This window comes from Chlorocebus sabaeus, chromosome 9, assembly GCF_047675955.1.
Source record: "Chlorocebus sabaeus isolate Y175 chromosome 9, mChlSab1.0.hap1, whole genome shotgun sequence".
In the NCBI taxonomy this organism is placed as follows: Eukaryota; Metazoa; Chordata; class Mammalia; order Primates; family Cercopithecidae; genus Chlorocebus; species Chlorocebus sabaeus.
Window position 1 is genome coordinate 132,706,829 of NC_132912.1, and position 22,532 is coordinate 132,729,360.

Here is a 22,532-nt window from a genome sequence, read left to right on the forward strand (position 1 = left end):
GTGGCTGTGGAACCCCAGTGTTCCCTGAGTTGGTTAAATTGGTTGTTCAGAGCATGTGCCTGGACATAATGGAGCCTCTGACTGGTTCTGGTTTGATGAATGAGTCTTAGGAAGCAGGTGCACAACTGTGCTGGGCACCCATGGGTGTCATCGTAGTTCCCCAAATGCCTCATTTATACTTAATAACAGATTCATCCCAGCCAGTGTGGGGGCCGTCTTTTTTGTATTATATTAGACTGACCTGATTTGACTTTGAGATGTTGCAGTGTTTCTCTGTGTGTTTCCAAGAAAAGAAAAAAAGTATTATGTATTTCTAAAATTGAGATGCAGTGCAGGCAGTTGGCAATGAGGGTTTCTTTTTTTACATCTCCAGTAATACTGTTGTCCCCTTTAAAAATTTGCTAGAACAATGTCATTATTTTGGAGTGCTGCATGTATTCTAAATAACTTTTTAAACTTTAGAATTCTCAGAAAATCGACCGATTAGATGGTGCACATGCCCCAGAGTTGACCAAAAAAGTTCAGCGACATGCATCTAGTGGCTCCTTCCCACCCAGCGCTAATGAACATCTTAAAGAAGATCTCAACCTTCGCTTGAAGAAATTGACTCATGCTGCCCCCTGCATGCTGTTTATGAAAGGAACTCCTCAAGAACCACGCTGTGGTAAGAAGCTGCCTTTAAGATAATATAAACAAAATGGGTGCTTTCCCAGAACAGGGTATGGTTGAGATGGGCATCCTCTTTCCAAGCTATACTGTACATCTTATACTTGTGTTCACATACCTTTAAAATCAGAAAGGTTATAACTCCCAGTGACACTATAGAAGAATTAGTTTGCAGGCCGGGCGTGGTGGCTCACACCTGTAATCCCAGCACTTTGGGAGGCTGAGACGGGCGGATCACAAGGTCAGGAGATCGAGACCATCCTAGCTAACACGGTGAAACCCCATCTCTACTAAAAATACAAAAAAAATTTTAGCCGGGCTTGGTGGCGGGCGCCTGTAGTCCCAGCTACACGGGAGGCTGAGGCAGGAGAATGACGTGAACCCGGGGGCGCGGAGCTTGCAGTGAGCCGAGATCACGCCACTGCACTCTAGCCTGGGCGACAGAGCGAGACTCCGTCTCAGAAAAAAAAAAAGAATTAGTTTGCACTATGGACTCAGAATGTTGGAACCAAAAGGAGTCTCGGAACTCATCTAATTCAGATTTTTGTTTTATTCTTAAGTCCTCAGACTCAAAAGATAGAGGTGACTTGCCCAAGATCACCTGGTAAGCAGAGTTAGGATTAGGTTCCAACTGCTGTATTGCTGTCTCTTTTGCCTGTTAAGCTGCTTTTGCTGTTAGCAGTTATTTTTTCTTTCTTGGCAGCCTCCTGTTTTTCACCTAGTTCAGATTCAGCAATTAAAAAATTTGTGGAACATTTTAGTGTTTTTGTGTCCACCCTGTGTGCTTTTGCCTCCCCTGCGTCATCACTGTCTAATGATTCTCTTCCCACATTGCTGTCATTTCCAGTTTATAGCTGCTAGTAATGGAAAGATTCTGAAATCTTGGCCTGTAGTCACTCTTATTTTCTGTACACATGGATGCTTATAATTTTGTCCTTAAGTAAGTTTTAGAGTTATTTGACCCCTCTGGTACTGGGTTTATGTTGTTTTCTTTTTACTGTGCCTAGTACAACATTAGTATGCTGCATAATTGAGCATTTAATGCCATTTGATGATGCTGTTGAGACTCTAAGAGTATTTGTATCAACTACACAGGAGGGACTTTATTAAGATGGGGCAGTAACATTGAGTATGCTCTTAATGTGATTACAGCATGTCCAGAGTGACTTTATAAAGATAACCAAGCTTCTACTGTGAATTTGATTCTAAATTCTTCCCTGTAGGGCTATTAAATTACATATTAGGTTATGATTATGTCTAGTTTTAAAACTAAAGTTTCATGATGAATTCTTATTTTTTCGAGATGGATTTTCGCTCTTGTTGCCCAGGTTGGAGTGCAATGGTGCGATCTCAGCGGGCCGCAACCTACATCTCCTAGGGGTCAAGCGATTCTCCTGTCTCAGCCTCCCGAGTAGCTGCGATTACAGGTGCCTGCCACCTCGCCCAGCTAATTTTTTTGTATTTTTAGTAGAGACAGGGTTTGTCTGTGTTGGTCAGGCTGGTGTCGAACTCCTGACCTCAGGTGATCCGCCTGTCTCGGCCTCCCAAAGTGCTGGGATTACAGTTGTGAGCCACCTGTGAATTCTGTCTTAAAAATATCTCTTAGTTCTGCCTAAAAAATTTCACTGCCAGTATTTATGTGTCACATAATGCCTGCTGTTTATGTATTGCAAAGCTAACTTAGTCTGTACTAAACTAAAGGTAGCAACAGATAGTCTCTGTTGCGTTTGTTATTTTGTTTTTAACGGGGGTTGCACATGGTTCACATTCACCTTCTTCCATGAAACATGAAAATCGTTTCTTGTACTTTATGTGGTAGCCACTAAATGGGAACTTACCACTTCAGTCGAATGGATCGTATTCAGCACCTTCGTTCAGATCTCAGGTACAGTAGAACTGGCTATGAAATGTGGGTGAAGCACACCTACAGTGAAATCTCTACAGTATTGTCTCCTTTGGGGTTGAACAGCAGCAGTCTCAGTCTTTTCTGAATGATAAAACTCATGAAAAGGCAGGTGGCAACACTGAAGCTTGGGGAAGGGGTGCTCAGAGGAGAAGGGTGTCCTGGGAAGTGTGCTACACTGGATGTCATGCCGGCGAGCCTCAGGCCCACCCCTGCGGCCTTAGCAACTTTGGAGACAAGTAAGGTACCCTCCTTATGCCTTTAATTCCTTCTAGTGCTGTTGGGAATAAGATTGGCTGTTGGAGCCAATCTTGGAGGGCCTTTTCAGTGCAGATACTGTATGATTATTCAAGTAAATTAGAGAGAAACTTAGAAATTATAATTTTTCTGCTTGCTTTTCACTTTATTAAACTGAATTTAGAATATACTCCTAGCATTTTTATATTTATGTTAAACTTATATTATTTAAATTATATTTATATTATTATAATGGAGTGACATTTGGAAGACGGAACAAATAATAGAATAAAAAAGAAACTTTGAAATAGTTCAGGGCTGGGCGTGGTGGCTCCCGCCTGTAATCCCAGCACTTCAACAGGCTGAGGTGGGCGGATCGCTTGAGGTCAGGAGTTTGAGACCAGCCTGGCCAACATGGCAAAACCCTGTCTCTACTAAAATACAGAAATTAGCTGGGCGTGGTGGCATGCTGTAATTCCAGCCACTTGGGAGACTGAGGCAGAAGAAGCGCTTGAACCTGGGAGGCAGAGGTTGCATTGAGCCGAGATTGAGCCACTGCACTCCAGTCTGGGTGATAGAGTGAAACTCCGTCTCAAAACAAAACAAAACAGAACAAAACACATTTCAGAGCCATCTGAAAACATGGTGTTATAGATATTTAGTGCAAGACAATAAATATTTTGAGATACATATGATTGGTTAGTTTCTTCTTTCAAAGTACTTGTTTTCTATATAATTTTTATAACTACATTTTCAATGGGTTTTTCTGTTTCCTGATATTTTCTGTTACATGTCTTTCTGTCTTACATAGTAAATAGATCATTTAAGAATGTTGCTGTTCTTTAATAAAATACTTAGGATTAATTGGAAAATATTTTTAAACTGTTTTCTTATGGGAACGTAAGTCCCCTGGACCCTCTGCTGTTCCTTTCCGAGCCTGCTTAGTGGAGCGTTGTTTTTGCTCTTCTGCTGGCATTTTAGAGAAGAGTATAGGCAAAGCCCCCTTTATAAAAGCACTGGCTGTCTCATCTTGTGAGCACGCACGTGGCTGCTCTTTCCTTATTTTGCACTAAATTAGCTTTGAAAGCGCTACCTCTGCTAATACCGCTGAACTCCACTGTGGAGTATAACGATGTCTGTTTAGTTGGTCCCCACCTTGCTTTCTGCTAATCAGAAAAACATGAATGAAAAACATTTAAATTTTATATCTAGAAAACCTTGAAAGCCATTTTTAGGGTTTCTGCTGGAGCCCCATTGGACTCAGCCCAGCTCCTGCACAGGTCATGTCTCCATCTTCTTATCCTTCACGTGGGCTCTGCATGCAGAATTGTATGGTGTGTTATGAGCCTGACATGTAGATAGGGTCTCAGTTGAAAAGAATTGGATTGTCCTTATTCTGTGATCCTCATGAAGACAGGAAAATGCTTGTTTTAGGAAGAGTTTCCAGAAGCACTGAGGTATATGTCATCTTAAACAGAATCTTAAATCCTTGAGCAGGTTAATTATTTGGGAATTCTTATAGCTATTTCAGTTAACAAAGCTTTTAGCAAAGCAAAAGGTATTTAAGTCATAGTCAGATATTCCTCCTGCAGTGAGAGTCATCCAACCCGGCTCTTACTTTTAAATCAGTATCAGCCACAAAATCAGGTTTCAAAGATGTTTTTTAGGGTTTATTGTTAGGTAGTGATGAGATGCAGTGTTAGGCACCTATTCATGTCATGAGTAGAAATGACTGGGGGTGGAAATGGGGATTCTGTGGCAGTTAAACATTACTTTTCTACATTTAAATATTTTTATTGCATGCATGCATTTTTCTTAAAAAAAAGTGTGTAAATATTTTGTTACCAGAATAAAGCCTTCTTGCCATCTTATCCTGAAGCATAACATTTCTAGTCTGCCACTTTAACCCTTAAAAATGAAACACTACCAATCAATCTTTCTAGTCTGCATGTAATTGCCTAAAGCTAAAATAAAGCTTTTTCTCAGCCAGTTACAGTAAAAATGAGTTAATGTATTGGCAACAGAATAACCATCAGCAATCAGCCGTTAGCTGTTTACTAATGAACTCCCAGATGAATAAAAAAATTTCAGAATCAGTGTTTTACTTCAGGCTGTACATGAACTTCACACTTCAGATGTAGGAAAAGCAACTTACATGCTATACAAATAAATACTAGTGCTTCATCTCAGTAAACTGCAGATTTGGAAAATGTTTGGAGCACACTTGTAGATCCCTGTTTTAATAGTAAATATGATTTTGGGTGACATCAGTAAAGCCCATTCTTGCAATTAATCTTATATTGAATTTTATGGTTTGATTTTATTTAAAAACAATTGCTGATACTGCTAAGTCTTTTAGAAATTTTGAATCTGAAGAATAGGTTCTTTTCCAGTGAATTATAACTGTGTTTGAGAAGAAGAATGAGGCATGAAAGAGTAGGGCCCTACAAAGTATTGGGAACAATGGAGAAGAATTAGCTTATGGAAAGAAAAATACTTTTTTTTTCCAGACTAGGCTAATAGGTTTATAAAAGACTGATATTCACACTCTTATTCTTCAGTTCTAATGTCATAATAAGATGATGTCAAAAAAGTACAGAATAAAAATGTGTCACAAAAGTGTAATAAAATCATGGAACATAAAATTGTCACTATAGTGTAGTAAAAAAAATTACATTACATACTTTAGGGAATGTAAATAGTTTTAAAAAAGAAACTGTCAAGTTATGACATGAGATGAGAGAGAATACCGTCAATCTATTGATGGTTCATATATAACAACAGAGAAGATAGCTTTAAAATTCAATGTACTGTGTGTGTTTCAGACTACAGGAGAACACAAGCCTTCTTGATTTTTAATTTATCCTACTTAGAGATAGTGAAGATTGAGAACTACCGAAGTGGGAACTCAGGAAGTAGTAAAATGGCAGTAGAAACGAAACATCATTGGGTTTTTAGTATAGTCAAGTAGTAGTTAAAAATAACAATTGTAGAATTTTTTCCTCTGCCCAGAATTGATTCTTGTAGGTTCACAACAGGAAGGCTGGGAGGGACTGTCCAGAGCGTCAGGTCAGTCTCCTGATTACTAGGAAAGTGCTGAGTGGAGGCCACCCATGGCCTCATCATGTGTCACCTTGGTGGGTGGAGGGAGCAGGTGTCAGATTCAGATTGCTGGTTTTTTTTAAAGACAGGGTCTTGCTCTATCACTCAGACTGGAGGCTGGAGTGCAGTGACAATCTCATAGCTTGCTCCAGCCTCAGACTTCTGGTCTCAAGTGATCCTCTTACCTCAGTCTCCCCAGTCTCTGGGATCACGGGTGTGCACCATCACCCTCAGGTCTCTGCGTTTTGGCTACTGCTGTTTCTTCTGTGACAGAAAATGTCCACGATATTGAAGAGTAACTTTAATAAATACACACACCACTTTTTTTTTCTAATACTCACAGTTGTGTCAAAAAGTTAAGTCATATCTGAGTGTGTGATATGGTTCAAGGTCAAATAAGGGGATCCAGGAATTTATTTTCTGTTTGTATACTATTCAGCCATGCTAATTAAATCACCAGCAAAATAAGGCAGGCGTCTATGTCCATTAGATGATATGTATGCTGAACTAATGTATTATCATGTGTACATGTTTCGAGAGACAAGCTAAGTGCTTTATTTTCTTTTTTTGTGTACAGGTTTCAGCAAGCAGATGGTGGAAATTCTTCACAAACATAATATTCAATTTAGCAGTTTTGATATCTTCTCAGATGAAGAGGTTCGACAGGGACTCAAAGCCTATTCCAATTGGCCTACCTATCCTCAGCTCTACGTTTCCGGAGAGCTCATAGGAGGACTTGATATAATCAAGGTTAGAATTGAGAAGTCTGTGCTTTGTAAATAAATTCCATTTAGAGCATACTTTTTAAAGTGTGATAAATCTAAGATACAAATTTCTTATGAATCTATATTTACTAATAAGAACCTGCAATGAATACACAGTATTTCTGATTAGTTGATTGATCAATAAGCTGTGTTATGGTGTGATCAAGGAGATTTATGTTATAATAATTTTTTTTTTATAAAACTGACTTGTGTGCTTATTTTAGGAGCTAGAAGCATCTGAAGAACTAGATACAATTTGTCCCAAAGCTCCCAAATTAGAGGAAAGGTAAGTGTTTTAGAAAGTTTTAAATAGTCTGTCATTTAATATGTTAAAAATATTTTAAAGTCCTCAGGTTTTGCATTGCTCTTTCTGTGTAGAAATCAGGGATTTGGTATTTGTATGCCAGAGGTCATAATTTCATTGTTTAGTCAAACTAGCCATGCAAACTTTGGCAAATCTAATTTGGATTGGAGAAATTTTAGCACCAACTTAATGATCATGTGGAAGATCTTCTTTGCTTTTATAGAAATATCATTGTTTCTGTGGAACAACCAAATTTTGCTTACCTCTCTGCATTTCAGAGCCAGGGTCCAGTTGTCTTGTCACTGCTCCTTGGCGTAACCTCAGCACACTCGTGTTTTCCTGGGTGCAGCCTTGGTGACTGCTGCGGGTGCTGCCCCAACGCCAGAGCACTGAGTGACAAGTGGTGAGTGTGAAAAGCTCATCACCTCGCAACAAGCTTTGGGCACTTCTCATGGCCTTTCTAGACCACGAGAACTTACATGAGCAGGTTTTGAGGCTGTGAAACATGTATTTGTTTTATCAAGGATCTCACTTGGCTTTTGGAGAAGTTCTCTTACAGAAATGTTGGACTTTGGTGTATAAGGCAACTTAATGGGATTTTTATTGCAGTAAAAGTGAATTAATATAGAACTTTAAAAAGGAACTTACTATATCAGCAATCAGCCATTCATAGTTGGGGCTGGAGATTGTAAGATAAACCTTCCTTTGGTAATTTTTTTTTGCCATGTAACATCTTGAGAATTTCTAAAAGTGTGTAATAATAATAAATACCTCATTTGTCTGTCGTTAATTAATAATTTCTATAAATAATGTTCCATTCCACGTATGTAAGGCTGATCTTTGAGTACCGCATTCTGTCCTGTGGTTTGTACCATTTCCTGCGTTCTTCGTGAGAAAGTGATGCTCCGCTTTCCTTTGTTGACTCTGGGCGTCTTCATGTGTGGTTCTTGCCTGTAGCCTGGTGATGCCCATGGCCCATGGAGGCTGTGTGTTCTCCAAGGACAGCTGTGCTTTTTATATGCTTGTATTTGCTGTTCAGTTGATTTTCCTTCTCTGCCGAGTACACTTGCTGCTGTTAATGGCCTTGTCTCCATCGGACCTTTGTTTTCCTAATGTGCTGTTTCTAAATCTGTGCTTGCAGACACCGAAAGGTAACTGGCTAGAATTATGTAGAAAGTAAAATTCAGCATATTTTGAGTGATAATTTAAAGGGCTCCTAGTGAGCAGAGTGCAGGAAGTGGAGTTCATGGACTTGTGACCTGTATTTTGGCAGTACATTGTGAGCTGTGGTTCCCTGTATCCAGGTGGCTGGGTTAGTTATTGGGTTGTCAGGGTCAGCATCGTATTCCTGTATCCATTCATATTTTTCTGAACTTGAGCTAATCCCACTCGGTTGGCAATGTAAGTGATACAGCTTTGTGCATGATTTATGCATTTCATTTGGGATTCGTTTATAAGGATATTTTTGAGCCTTGAATTGGGAGAACATGGTGGCGTGACCCCATGGAGCTTAGGTTCTTTAGTGACCTGTCGTCCCAACACTGACTTTTCCTGAGATTTGTGACTAAACTTGTGGCTGTATACAGATAATTAAAATTTCTGACAACATATTAGATTATGATGTTGGCAAGACTATATAAAATATAATGTTAAGATGAACGTATTTGATTTTAGCATCTGACATTAGTTGATGTTCTGAGGTTTAACGCTGTCACCCTTCAGTCTGACCTTGTGAGCTTTACACGTGTACAGTGGTGTGCAGCATCATGATGGAAGATGGTGCACACAAGATCTAGTTCTGGAAGTTTTGGATAGGCTTAATATATAGGCCCCTTATTGAACAATTCCTTACTGAATTGGTTATTATTATTATTTTTTTATTACTGTGAGTTGATGGGCTTAAATTGCAACTTGAAGGAACATTCTTTGCCTTAAAAGCCATATTGTGTTTTACAGTGGCTTAGGGAGAGAATGAAATCAAGGAAAATGTCAACGCATTTGCTTGTTTAATACCACTCAAAGCTGTGAACTGTCATCCTGCCATCCCTCAAATATGCATGTTACTCACGAAGCGGAGGAAAAGTGGTGTTGCATAATTGAGCTGAGCCGTTTTATATCAATTTTCTCTCTTTAGGCTCAAAGTGCTGACAAATAAAGCTTCTGTGATGCTCTTTATGAAAGGAAACAAACAGGTAAAGAACTCAAAAATGGTTTTATTTGTAATTTCTTTTGATGTTAACATCTGCAACAAGGGGACAGTTAAGTCTCTTTTTCCTAGCTTTAGCTAATGAAGCTGTAGCGGTATCAGGAAGTTATCCAGGCCTTAATTGGTGCTTACGGAGATCAAACAAAGTAATCTACATTTTGCTTGACTTTATCATCAACATCTCAGTGGGGTGCATTTCTTTCTACTGCCAAACTTTGTCAGCTAACGTGGTCAACACTGTTAACACTTTACTGGTTGTATGAGTTGTTATTTCATTATCCTTTGTTGGAGTTTGTGGACTGCTGGAGTGTGCAGCTGAGTCATTGGACTTCCTGAATGCAGGGAACCTGGTCGTGCTTGGGTTTGCACCCCTAGATCGTCCTTTTGTGACAGGGGAGGGGCAAACCCTGGCTGTAGCAGGTGTGCTCTGTGTGTGTGTGATGGATGAGTGAGATGGTCAGCAGTTCTCATTTGTAGTGGGATGGTTCTTGTAGCTTTTTGACGAAAGTGCATATTGATTGTGCGTCATTGTGAATATCAAGTTTGATAGATTACTTCCACTAATAGTTTGAGCAGAACTAATTTTCTTTCAGATTGAGATCAGAGTGGTAATTTCCAGAAACCAGCCATACACATTTATACCATATTTTGTAGTTTTCATAGCAATTGAACCTCTATTTAATTCTCAATCAGTTGTTGAAGTAGGCAGGGTTGGACAGAGTTTGGCCTATTTTAGAGATAAAGAAACCAAAGCTTTGAAAGGTGAGGCTGTTGGAATAAAGAAACTGCCTCACTTGTTAGCCAGATGCACTGGGCAAGTGACACAGAGAACCACTTTGCCACTTTGCTCATTGGGAAAGGGACTCAATACTTCTTCACAGGGCAGACTCTGGTTGCCATAACTAGTGTGTAAGTTAACATAACTAGTATAATGAAGCTAATTAGTTAACATAACTAATTGGTTAATATAATTAGGTAATGAAAGTAACAGTAACAAATAAAATGTTAATGTAAATTTCAGCATGTTGGAATCATTAGGTTAGAGCCTAAATTCTTTGGTTTTGCTTCAGTGTATTGAAACAATAGAGGAAGTTAATAATTCCTAGTAATGATAAAGTGACATTTTTTTCTTATTCTTGGTAATTGTTTAAGCGGATATTTATTCTCAAAACTTTTTTTTTCTGGAAACCTAGAAAGTTTTAATACATTTTGGAAACAGTGTTATTAGGGCTATTAAAATGTTTACATGGTACCATATCTTTTCCACAAGATTGCTGGAATTTGGAGTCCTGTGGCATGAAAAAAGCTTAAGATTTTCATAAACTCAAAAAAGTGTTAGCATTCTGTAATGTAAAAATAAATGAGGCCGGGCATGGTGGCTCATGCCTGTAATCCCAGCACTTTGGGAGGCCAAGGCAGGTGGATCCTGAGGTCAAGAGATCGAGACCATCCTGGCCATCATGGTGAAACCCCATCTTTACTAAAAATACCAAAAGTTAGTGGGGCGTGGTGGCGTGCGCCTATAGTCCCAGCTACTCTGGAGGCTGAGGCAGGAGAATCGCTTGAACCTGGGAAGTGAACGTCGCAGTGAGCCGAGATTGCACTCCAGCCTGGGCGACAGAGTGAGACTCCGTCTCAAAAAAAAAAAAAAAGGAGTCAGAGTCCAGTTGGAAATGGGAAAATAATTGTCATAATCATTGCAAAAAGACTAAGTGAGTTAAGATCATTTTGCATGAGTGAAGTGAATAATGAACTGAAATCTTTGTAGAAAATCTAGGTTTCACTTAGAGGAACTTTTTGACTACAGAGATTATAAACTGTTGGAACACATGTCATCTCAAGTGGTTACAAACCAAAGTAAGTCTGTGGGTCATGTGTGCCTGGGTTGATGTGCAGATGGTTCGTACTTGAAGAAGGGATTGGGCAGAAGCTCTGCTAGCTGAGTGAAAGCAGTGGCAACCACGATGGACGAGTGCTGTGCTGGTTGACCGAGTTTTAGGTACAACCGTGCTGCTTGGGTCATATAAAAAATGTAATCTTTACAAATTTTTTTTTCATCTAGGAAGCAAAATGTGGATTCAGCAAACAAATTCTGGAAATACTAAATAGTACTGGGTATGTAAATGTTGTTTTCAGATGTCCCAGAGAAGGAAGGAAATACCCTTTGCCACCACTCTCAGGAAGATAGAATTGGAATTAAGCTTTTGTAAAGCTTTCCCAAATCCTTTCATCATTCTACAGTTTTATGCTATTTGTGGAAAGATTTCTTTCTGAAGTAGTAGTTTTTAATAAAACTACAGTACTTTGTGTATTTCTTTTCACTGTGTATATTTCTACTGATCTGATCTCACTGTTGATGTTGCTTTCCAAAGATGTGTGTTGCATAATACAGTGGATCTGAATTTATTATTGCTTATAAAACACATTTGATGGAATAGGAGTACTGGTTTTTCATTATGGTTAAAAATGAAACCAGCTGTGGATTTCAAAACACAGTGTATTTTAGATGATCTGCTATCCATGCTGATTTTTATTGCACAAGAATTAGGTTTGAACTTTTGAGCTGGAACCTTCAGCAAACTAGAGTGTATATTGTTCAGTATTTCTTTGGAAACATTTCATTAATGTACTTGTCTTACAGAAATTTCTGGACCTTAGTAAAAAAAATAAAGTTAAACTTTTAAAACTCAAAAAAAAAAACAACCCCAAAAATTCCAACGTGGCCAGGCGTAGTAGCTCATGTCTATAATCCTAGCACTTTGGGAGGCTGAGACAGGAAGATTGCTTGAGCCCAGGTGTTTGAGACCAGCCTGGACAACATAGTGAGACCCCTTCTCCACAAAAAATAAAAAAAAAGCCAGGCCTGGTTGCATACGTCTGTGGTCCCAGCTACTTGAGAGACTGAGGTGGGAGGATCACTGGAGTCTTGGAGGGTGAGGCTGTAGTGAGCCGTGATTGCACCACTGCACTCAGCCTGGGTGACAGAGCAAGACCCTGTCTCAAAAAAAAGAAAAAAATATTTCAACTTTTCCGTTCTGCCACTGGTGCTTTTCAGTTGTAATGTCTATATCCATAAATATTTGTATCTTTTCATTATTTTTGCTGTATTATTTTATGAATGCCTTAACTTAGACCAAAATAGTATTTTCTGGCCAGTGTCAACCTATTAGTAACATAAAGGAGGTCCTTAGGCAACCTTTGGAATAACTATTTGTCTACTTTCCCAGAGGAAGATGTGTAACTGAGTCCTCACCATGCATAAATATATTTCAGGGAGAATATATTATAGGTAGTTTTTAATTTTTCTCATATATCCTAGTTGCTAAACAATACAAAAAGCTGAGGGGTGCATATTAAAGTCCATTACCTGGATCTGAGAGGTGTAACGCAAGTTAAATTGCAGTGCGCCTAGTTTTAATGTGCTCAGTGGTGAAGCTGTCAGGTAAGAACACTGCCATTGATTTTCGTGGTTAAAAACAAAAGCACTTATTTGGAGATATATATAGCACATGTTCTGTAGGGTTTGTCAAATATTTTTGTTTATTTCTCATCATTTCATAATTGCATCTTTTAAAAATCATATATTCTAACTGTAACTTTAAATAAATTACTTTCAAGTAATCTTTGATATACTTCAAAGATCTATTGAAAATCGTCAGTTGAATAGCACATGCTGAATACAATTTCAGGGACATAAAAATAATATGGGGCCAGGCACAGTGGCTCACACCCGTAATCCCAGCACTTTGGGAGGTCGAGATGGGCTGATCACTTGCCGTCAGGAGTTCGAGACCAGCCTGGTGAACATGGTGAAATGCCGCCTCTACTAAAAATACAAAAATTAGCCGGGTGTGGTGGCGCACGCCTACACGCCTATAATCCCAGCCACTCAGGAGGCTGAGGCTGGGAGAATCACTTGAGCCCAGGAGGTGGATTTCAGTGAGCTGAAGCCAAGCCACTGCACTCCCACTTGGGTGACAGTGAGACTCTGTCTCAAAAAAAAAAAAGATGTGGTTGTTTTCTTCAGATTATTATGACATTTTATAGAGGCAAGTACAGTGAGTGTATTGTGATGGTAACTTCCAGCCTGTTCCTTTCTTCACTCCTGCCCTGGGCCATACGGTGGGGGCTGGCTTGTTTTTGGTCATTTTGCTTTTTCTTTGTCAACCCTCTGCTGCAGCCCCACAGTGAGACACACACAGTCCATCCCTCCCTAAGCAGCACCAGGTTCCTCAGGTGTCTTCTGAGCCGACACACTGGGCCTGACCCAGCTCATGTCTGTGATGGAACATCTTGGTGACTTGGCTTTCTGTCCTGTATCTGTCTAATCTCCATTGTACTGAAAGCACCCTGTTGTCGCAGAGAGCAGGAGGCTACTTTGGGAGAGAATGACTCCCAGCTCCGGACTTGCTAAGCATGATTGGCTCTAGGATGAGTGAGGCCATCCAGGACCTCAGCTTCTTTTAACGTGAACAGACCATGCTCTTGTTTGGAGTCAAAGTATGTGGAGAAAACTCCTTTTTACTTTTTCTCATTTCTTATCTTTTCCTAGTAGCCAAAATACACATGCATGAGTGGCTGAGAACCAAGTATATATTGAGGTTTGAAAGGTACCCTTTATGAATAACTCTTAGGAAGTGTATTGACTGTTAGGACTCCACATGCATACACTTGGGCCCAGTGCTTCCTGGATCCTTTATGAATAGTTTTATAACTTATTGTTTTTATCACAGTGTTAAGAGATCTGCCACCTTTAGTTAGTTCAGCTTGAACAAAGACTTACATTGGGTTTTTTAAAAAACATGAGGTTTACATTGGGGTCCTTTTTTGCTCTTCTTTCAAACATTCCTTTTTTGGTAATTGCTTCTGATTTATCCTGTCATTTAGTTTTTTTTTTTTTTTTTTTTTTTTTAACTGTTCCCTGCACCATAGACAGTTTCCTTGGGAACTTGTTTACTAAATAAACAAGATTTCCCTGTGATGGTTTCAGTTTTATGGAAAGTCTAGTTTTTTTTTACATGTAGCATTTTCTTTGACCACTTTTGGAAATTGCACCTGTACCCTCAGGCACCCTGCAAGGATTTAGGCATACATGCTTGCTAATACCTGACCACCTAACGGTGAAATCACTCTGAGTAGATACAGTTGGACATTCATGCAGTGATTTTTCTTTGTATGAGTAATGTTCATTGTACGGCATAAAGCCACAAAGCTTTCATTGGCCTTTTGTACATTAAAAACAGCACCCTCTCTGAAATAAGTTTAAGTGTGGAAAGCATGTCTCTTGCTAAGGTGGAGGGAACTGGCAGCGTGGTTGTCATCTGGCTGCTGAGCCCTCCAGCCTCCATCCACGAGCACTACTACTTCCTGCTCCACGGGCAGCTTCCAGGAGGTTAAGAAGCAGCAGCCGGGGGTGGATTAGATATTAGAAGTGGATGAGAGTGTTCAGTTAATGAAGGCTTGTGCAGATGGGGATGTGGGTCTGACCCAGGGGTTGGCAAGTTGCAGGTGGCTGCCCATTTTTGTAAATAAATTTATATTGGCACATAGCCACATCCCTTCATTTATATGTTGTCTGTGGCTGCTTTAGTGCTACCCAGCAGAACTGAGCAGTTAAAACAGAGACTGGCCTCTAAAGCCTGAAGTGTTTACTGTCTCACTCTTTAAGAAGAAGTTTCCCCATCCCTGGTCTAACCCAATATTGTCCGGAGAAAAATCTAAATAAAGTCGTATCTTGGAATGACTAATTCTGTGTAGTACCAGACAGATTAAGAAGTAAAATCATTTCCATTGGTCTATAGTACATTTTGTTAGCAACGAAATAGTTTTCTTGATTATTTTAAAAACATCAAATGCATAGAGGTTTTACAATTTGATTTAACTGTATTTCCAGTTAAAATGTCTTCTCTTTTTTCCAGTGTTGAATATGAAACATTCGATATATTGGAGGATGAAGAAGTAAGTTCTGTGTTTGCTGTTTCACCTTTGTCTTAGCTTTAATCATAAGGGCCTGACAGGATGGTTTCCGGACTCCTGTTGTTTCTTTAGGTTCGGCAAGGATTAAAAGCCTACTCAAATTGGCCAACGTACCCTCAGCTGTATGTGAAAGGGGAGCTGGTGGGAGGATTGGATATCGTGAAGGTAAGTCAGTTCTTCTGCTCTTCTAAAGAACGGAGAAGACTTTGGTGTGTTTAAAAATGATTTCATATTGAATGGAAACTTGAGAGTTGTTTTTGACTCCTGTTTCCAGCCTGACTCTCAGGCATTTCTAGACCAGTATCACCGTTTCTGTGTGAATAAGTACCCTGCCATTCTCAGTGTCCCCACCTGGCAGCCTGTTCTTACTTCCACACCTGAACTAGCCATTTCATCCCCTTTCTGTGGGGTGATCTTATCTGCCAGTCAGGGTCCTTGTAAGATCCTGCTTCAGCTCCCAGCCAACAAATTATTTTTTCTTGCCTTACTCACCTGCCCTTGGGTGCATGGACTGACAGCAGTGTGAGGCCTATGGCCCAATGCTGCCCATCCTTGCCACAGAGGCTGAAGATCACTGCCCCTGGTCCCCCGAGAGAAAAAATGTAGGTCGCTTTTTGGTTTTCAGATGTTTGGAAATCTGTTACCTGTTAGATTGTAAGTGTTTTAGATAAGACACCATTTCTTATGTATCTTGAGTCCTTCCTGATGCTTTGTGTATTTTAGGAGTTCAGTAAATGGTTGTTGGATGAATAAGTGACTTGACTTCTTCCTTGAGTTTTAAATGGACATGACTTTGCTCATATTTAATGTCTAGAATTTAGGGCAGGCCCACCAACTAGCACTTGTGTGCTCCATAGCTCTTTGATTAGCCCAAAACAGTAAACAGAAGCTGTAGCTTTAATATCTACCCACAGGCCCCACTGCACCCCAGGCCCACTGTGGGCATGGTGGTATCGAGGAGGGTGGTAGCCGGGTGGGTATAGAGAGGAGCTAGATAGGAATGTTGGGCAGGAATGCCAGGTTCTGCTCGGGGACAAGAACAGAACTGCCCTGAAAGGTGGGCTGCCGACTGCCCTCAGACCTTCTTCTTGCCTCAGTCCATTAGAGAATTTTCTCTGAGGTCAGATCTTCCGACTTTTTATGTGGAAAAAAAATAGCAGGTAGTACTACTTCTAGTTATGTTGTAAAATAAGTTTATTTATTTATTTATTTTGAGACGGAATTTCACTCTTGTTGCCCCGCTGGAGTGCAATGGTGCAATCTTGGCTCACTGCAGCCTCTGCCTCCCAGGTTCATGTGGTTCACCTGCCTCAGCCTCCCGAGCAGCTGGGATTACAGGCGCACACCACCACGCCCCACTAATTTTTGTATTGTTAGTAGAGATGGGGTTTTACCATGTTGACCATGCTGGTCTTGAACTGCTGACCTCAGGTGATCCACCCGCCTTGGCCTCCCAAAGTGCTGGGATTACAGGCGTGAGCCACCGCGCCTGGCCAAAATAAAAGTTTTTAACACATGCTTTTGTAAAGTGAAGCACTAGCTTACCACTGAAATGACATCAGCACTTTGGACCAATATGTTTTATAGAAACAAAGCTTGAGCGCCATTGACTGCAGAGGCTGTTTTTGTCCTGTGGTGGCCTCTGTGCTGGTTTTGTTTCTGGTGGAGTTCCAGGTTTGATCTCATACGTCTCCAACAAGCCAGTGAGACATTTTTCCTGGGGAATGGTCTCACTCCTGGAGGAGAAAATGTTTAAGACTATAGCTCTTGTATAGCCCTGAAGCAGCAAAAACGGATCTGCATTTGTTTCTCCTCCCGTTCCCTCCCTCCCTCCCTTTGTCTCTCTCTCTCTCTCTCTCTATATATATATATATATATAAAATCTTATTTTTGTAAGACACAAACAGTACTCACACCCCAAATACTCTTGAGCCTGTTCTTGTCTGAATGTTTTATAGCCTGTACCTTAGCCATTGGTAACTCTTGGGAAGATACAATCAATAAATCTCATTTAATTCTAAAGCTAAGCTGCGTGGATAACTTCTTTTTAGTTATATAACAGAGTGTTATATGATTTTTTTATGTTTACCTGCTAAGAACATACACATTTGAAATGTGTGATTGTTAACGTTTTTCCTTGATATATGGAATAGCTCTTTCGATGCCATTTTGATCTGTTTCTTGCAGAATGCAGTTCTTCATGTTCAGTTCAATTAAAAGATGTTTGAAATGGTCTAATCTGGCTGGCCTCTTTGGAGCAATAAGCATTTGTTTTGTTGAATGAGTGACTGAATAATGATTTCGTTACTCAGCCAATCTAGTGTCCTGAGAAAATTGTGAGTTGTTACTGCCTCTGAAGAGTAAACGGTTCACTGCTGCTGTTGCAGAATGTTTGTACTTAACACAGTTTGTTGAGAGAGATTTAGAAGATTTGGTTTGGTTAGGTTTAGATGTTTCACCTGCCGACTCACATTAACAGCAGTGAGGATGGTGAGGACTTCCTTATTTGGCGCACTCCCAGTGTTCCAGGCACACTGCTTTGGTGCTTTAAGAGGCTGCTTCACGTAATCTCCCAAGCAGCCTCAGAGAGCAGAATTCTTCTGTCAGCAGAAGAATGAGAAAACAGAGACATGGAGAGGTCAGGTGAGTTGTCAACCATCCCATCACTAGTAATCCATTGAGTCCAGATTCCACCTGAGGGCCACCTGCCCTTGCCCACTCAGCTGCATGGTCCTCTCTCTGCCTCCTTGAGCGTGTGCTCAGAAAAGTCCTGCTGGGTCCCTTGGAGCGGCAGGGTGTCTGCTCGTTGAATAGTAGAAGAAGATCCCTAGACATGACTGAAAGCCGTCTGGGTTTTGTGTGACAGCATCATTCCTATTTGAATTTCATCCAGAGAGGAGGTCATACGGATTTTAATGGTTTTATTGATTGATGTTTACGCTGCTCAGTGATAACCTGAGATGTTATATCATATTAAATGTTTGTTTAAACCAGAACATTTTATTTATCATGTCTCTCCTTTCAAACTTGGGGTCTATACTCCAGATTTTAAATGTGAAAAACCGGCACAAGGAGCATGGCGCCTGTACTGCAGTTCAGTCAATCTAGTGGTAGCTCTTTTGATGCCATGTCTGTTTCTGAATTGTTAGGTCTTTTTGATGGTTTCTGCCTTGCCCTATTACTGGTACTCTAGCTTTTCCTGAGACAGAGATGTATTGCCAGGTTGGGTTTTAATAGCAAAGCCTGTTTCCTCTCTGTGAGTGGAAGAACGGGAGGGGAACAAACATCATATTTGAGTAGGCTTTTAACGTCACACTGCTTTTTTTGTTTGTTTGTTTTTTGGTTTTTTTGGAGACAGAGTCTCACTCTGTCACCCAGGCTGGAGTGCAGTGGGGTGATCTTGGCTCTTGGGTCACTGCACCCTCCACCTCCTGGGTTCAAGCAATTTTCATGCCTCAGCCTCTCAAGTAGCTAGAATTACAGGCACATGCCACCACACCCACCTGGCTAATTTTTGTGTTTTTAGTAAAGATGGGTTTTGTCATGTTGGCCAGGCTGGCCTTGAACTCCTGACTTCAAGTGATCTGCCCCCTTGGCCTCTTAAAGTGCTGGGATTATAGGTGTGAGCCACTGCGCCCAGCCATGTTGCTTCATTCTTCAACCTTGAAAGTCACTTGATTTAGTTTCCTTATTTATTGCTGTAGTTTAAATAGGGGGCTTCATTGGCTCCGGTTGCTCCGTGTCCTAATACTAAACAATCTGTTGGTTTTAGGATACCTTAACTTCATTCATTCATTCATTTATTTATTTATTTATTTATTTATTTATTTATTTATTTATGAATGAGATGGAGTCTCGCTCTAGCCCAGGCTGGAGTGCAATTGCATGATCTTGGCTCACTACAACCTCTGCTTCCCGGGTTCAAGAGGTTCTCCCTGTCTCAGCCTCCTGAGTAGCTGGGATTACAGGCACCTGCCACCATGCCTGGCTAATTTTTGTATTTTTAGTAGGGACAGGATTTCACCATGTTGGCCGGGCTGTTCTTGAACTCCTGACCTCAGGTGATCTGCCCACCTCGACCTCCCAAAGTGCTGGGATTACAGGCATGAGCCATTGTGCCCAGCTTTATTTATTTATTTTTTAAGAGACAGATTTCACCATGTTGGTCAGGCTGGTCTTGAACTCCTGGCCTCGAGTGATCTGCTTGTCTCGGCCTCCCAAAATGCTGGGATTACATTTGTGAGCCACCACAGTTGGCCAAGAATACCTTGTTATTTTTTTAACCTGATAGTGTATTGAGGTTTTATGGCACATTTAGTTTTATTAGAGTGTTAAAAGACTGGAGTTTTAATCCAATAAGTGTTTCTTTTGGTTCTCAGATATACATACAAGCTGTGATTGTTTAGATGTTTCCATCTTTTTATATATGCATATACATATTATTATTATTGTTTTTCATTTTTAGGAACTGAAAGAAAATGGTGAATTGCTGCCTATACTGAGAGGAGAAAATTAATAAATCTTGAACTTGGTGCCCAACTTATTGCAAGAAATATTTAATTACATTGGAAGCAGTTCATGATTTAGTCCTCAGAAATGGACTAGGAATAGAAAATTCCTGCTTACTCAGTTACATGTTTTGTGTATTTCACAATGTCGTGCTAAATAAATGTATGTTACATTTTTTTCCCACCAAAAATAGAATGCAATAAACATCTTCAAATTATTAACAATAATTGTATGAAAAAAGTATATCTTTACAGCAATATTAAACATACAGCTACTATAATTAACCCACATTAAATCTCTTTTTCTTAGTACATGAGCATCTTCTAGCAGTTAAGAAAGGCAGTCTTCAGAAAATGGAGAACTGTCGCGGAATGCAGTACACAGCAGTATTTAGGACAACTCCTTTGCCAACACAATGGCTCCCCTCGCTGGTGAAAGATCTCTTTACAGTTAGGAAAAACAACGGAAATTAGTTTCTGATGTCATTGCTGAGCTCGGCACTGGTTAAATTGCAGAGGCAGTGTAGGATGTCTGCAGGTTTAGACTCTCATTTCACAAGGCACCAGTAGTGAATTATCAAGAAACATTTCAGAGGAAAATGATTTCTCATTGAATATGATACAACAAGCACTTTTTCATAAGGTCTAGAAGAGTGGGTAGTCATGACAAAGAATGGGAAAGTATTGTCATTTGTTGTAAGCATCACTCCTTTTTTTTTTTTTTTCTTTTTTTTTTATTCGGGGTCTGGCTCTGTCACCCAGGCTGGAGTGCAGTGGCACGATTATGGCTCACTGCAGCCTCGACTTCTCGGGGCCTAGCGATCCTCCTGCCTCAGCCTCCTGAGTAACTGGGACCACAGGCTGCCACCACCATGCCCACCTAATTTTTTTATTTCTTGTAGAGATGAGGTCTCCTGCTTCAGCCTCCCAAAGTGCTGGAATTTACAGGCAGGACCACCACACTTGGTCCACTTGTTTATAATAAACATTGATTTGGACTTTCAAGGTCCTTTGGTCCTCCTATTGAGAACAGTTTGAAGTCCATGAAAATTTTAACAGTATTTTTGATCCTGAATCTAACATATTTGAGAAATAGTTGCTTCACTAGGCTTCCACAAGCAGGCTTCAAATGGGATGGCTAAATTCACCTCGTGGTTCTTAGTTTTTTTTGTACTTGCGACACATTCTCTTCATATATTACCCCACCCTGTTTAGGCAGTTAAGATGCTGGCACTGTCTGGTGGTGATAAGGAAAGGGAAGCGGAAGTCAGTAATTCAGACAAGAATAAACAGGATGAAATGCGTCTATTCCTAGGCCTAGGTAAGGTGAGCCCACCACCTGCACACTGTTGCTGTCTCCTCAGCTCAGGCTGGTTTTCTCTGTTTTGGTTGTGTAAGGAGTAGAGTGCTGTATTTGTGTGTGACAGAGGCTGGTCTGTACAAGTCAGAAAGCTCGATGAGGCCTTGCTTCCTGCTAGGTGTTAGGATGCCTATGGTGGTGGATTTTCTTGGCGTTCTGTGTAATGAAATAAGGCTCTTTAGAGCATTGGTCCATGACAACTTCCTTGTTTCTATTTAAGATGAAAATCATTGTATAAATAAAACTTTTTAAATGCAGATACAAATAGAATTTTAACTGAAATTTTATGAAGCCATTGGCTGCAGGGATGTGTGTGTCATGGAGGAGGGCTCCGTACTTTTTTTGTATACTTACCTCAAACTTAAATCATTTGCATACTGCTTTTTCCTTAAGTGCCAACTGTCCTAGTATATTTTCTAAGTCAACTTTTAACTTCACTTTATCCTAAGCAAGAATATCTTTGCCATCTCAGATTCAGTAAGCCCATTTTTTTCTAATGCACATACAAATAAATAAAATGCACAACTTTTAACATAAATGGCTACCTCCAATTTAGGAAGCACTGTTCTGGCCAGAGGCCATTGTTCTGATAAGGTCATGTGGTTAGTGCATTTTAGGAAGACCTCCTTTCCCTTTGGTTGACTCCTGTAGGACATAAGATACCAGTGACATTATTCTTTGTTGAGCCATCCTGGTTTGAGTCAGGATGAGTGTTGAGAGTTTTTGGGGAATTTCCCCTGTGTCCTATATGAATTTATCCTCTTAAATTCTGGTGGTCATTGGCTCTGCTGACTCCAGGTAAGTTGGGGTGACAATGCAGCATATTTCTATTTTCTAGTTGTTTTTAGCCAGACATGGGGAAGGTCAAGAGATCTTGTTCATGCAAGCAGATTGATGGCCATTCCTAATCTGATTTTATTAGTGTATTTTAGAAAGTAAAGTAAGATTCTTGAGCCCAACTGAACTTCCCCTATTGAATTTTCTAACAAAAAGAGAGTTTGCGTATGGGTTTATAATTGAGCCTGCTCTTGTAGAAATGTTTTATCAGAATTGAAATCCTCTCTGATCCTCAAATTCTAGAGACAAACAAAGTTGTTTTCTGAATTTGAGAAATCAGTTCACAAGGAAAGGTGACAATGTGACATTTGGATGTTGTCCCACACATGAGGCCTTGTTGGGTGCTTATGGTGGGAGGGACCGTTCAGGCAGGTTTTGTATGGAGAGTTTTCACGTCTGGACACATTTCTGTCCTGAGAAGCACTGCTATGCTTTTGGGAGCATGGACCCAGGCCAGAGCCTGTGGCCAGCTCTGCCTGCCCTCCCTTTCTCAGCTGGCTCTGTTGAGTCTGTAGTGGGGCTTCGTGTGGCATCCTGCCAGGTTAAAGCTGCATGGTGCTTAGCATAGAGCTGGTGCTGTGGGGAGGCTCTCGATGATGGGGGCTGCCATCTGTTTGCCTGTTAACTCTTAGAAACCAAACCTCACATGTCAGAATTTCCTTTCTAGAA

The 22,532-nt window shown here is 40.4% G+C and overlaps 1 protein-coding gene across 1 annotated transcript in view; it reads left to right on the forward strand.

Annotated features, from left to right (window-relative positions):
• Positions 1-19,955, forward strand: part of GLRX3 (glutaredoxin 3) — a 42,740-nt gene extending 22,785 nt beyond the window's left edge. Inside the window, exons 4-11 of the mRNA XM_007964444.3 lie at positions 463-664; positions 6,486-6,658; positions 6,897-6,958; positions 9,111-9,168; positions 11,245-11,297; positions 15,101-15,140; positions 15,231-15,323; positions 19,624-19,955. Of these exons, the coding sequence (XP_007962635.2) occupies positions 463-664; positions 6,486-6,658; positions 6,897-6,958; positions 9,111-9,168; positions 11,245-11,297; positions 15,101-15,140; positions 15,231-15,323; positions 19,624-19,674 (732 nt within the window). The 3' untranslated portion in view covers positions 19,675-19,955. The remainder of the gene's footprint in view (positions 1-462; positions 665-6,485; positions 6,659-6,896; positions 6,959-9,110; positions 9,169-11,244; positions 11,298-15,100; positions 15,141-15,230; positions 15,324-19,623) is intronic.
• Positions 19,956-22,532: the final 2,577 nt, after the last annotated feature.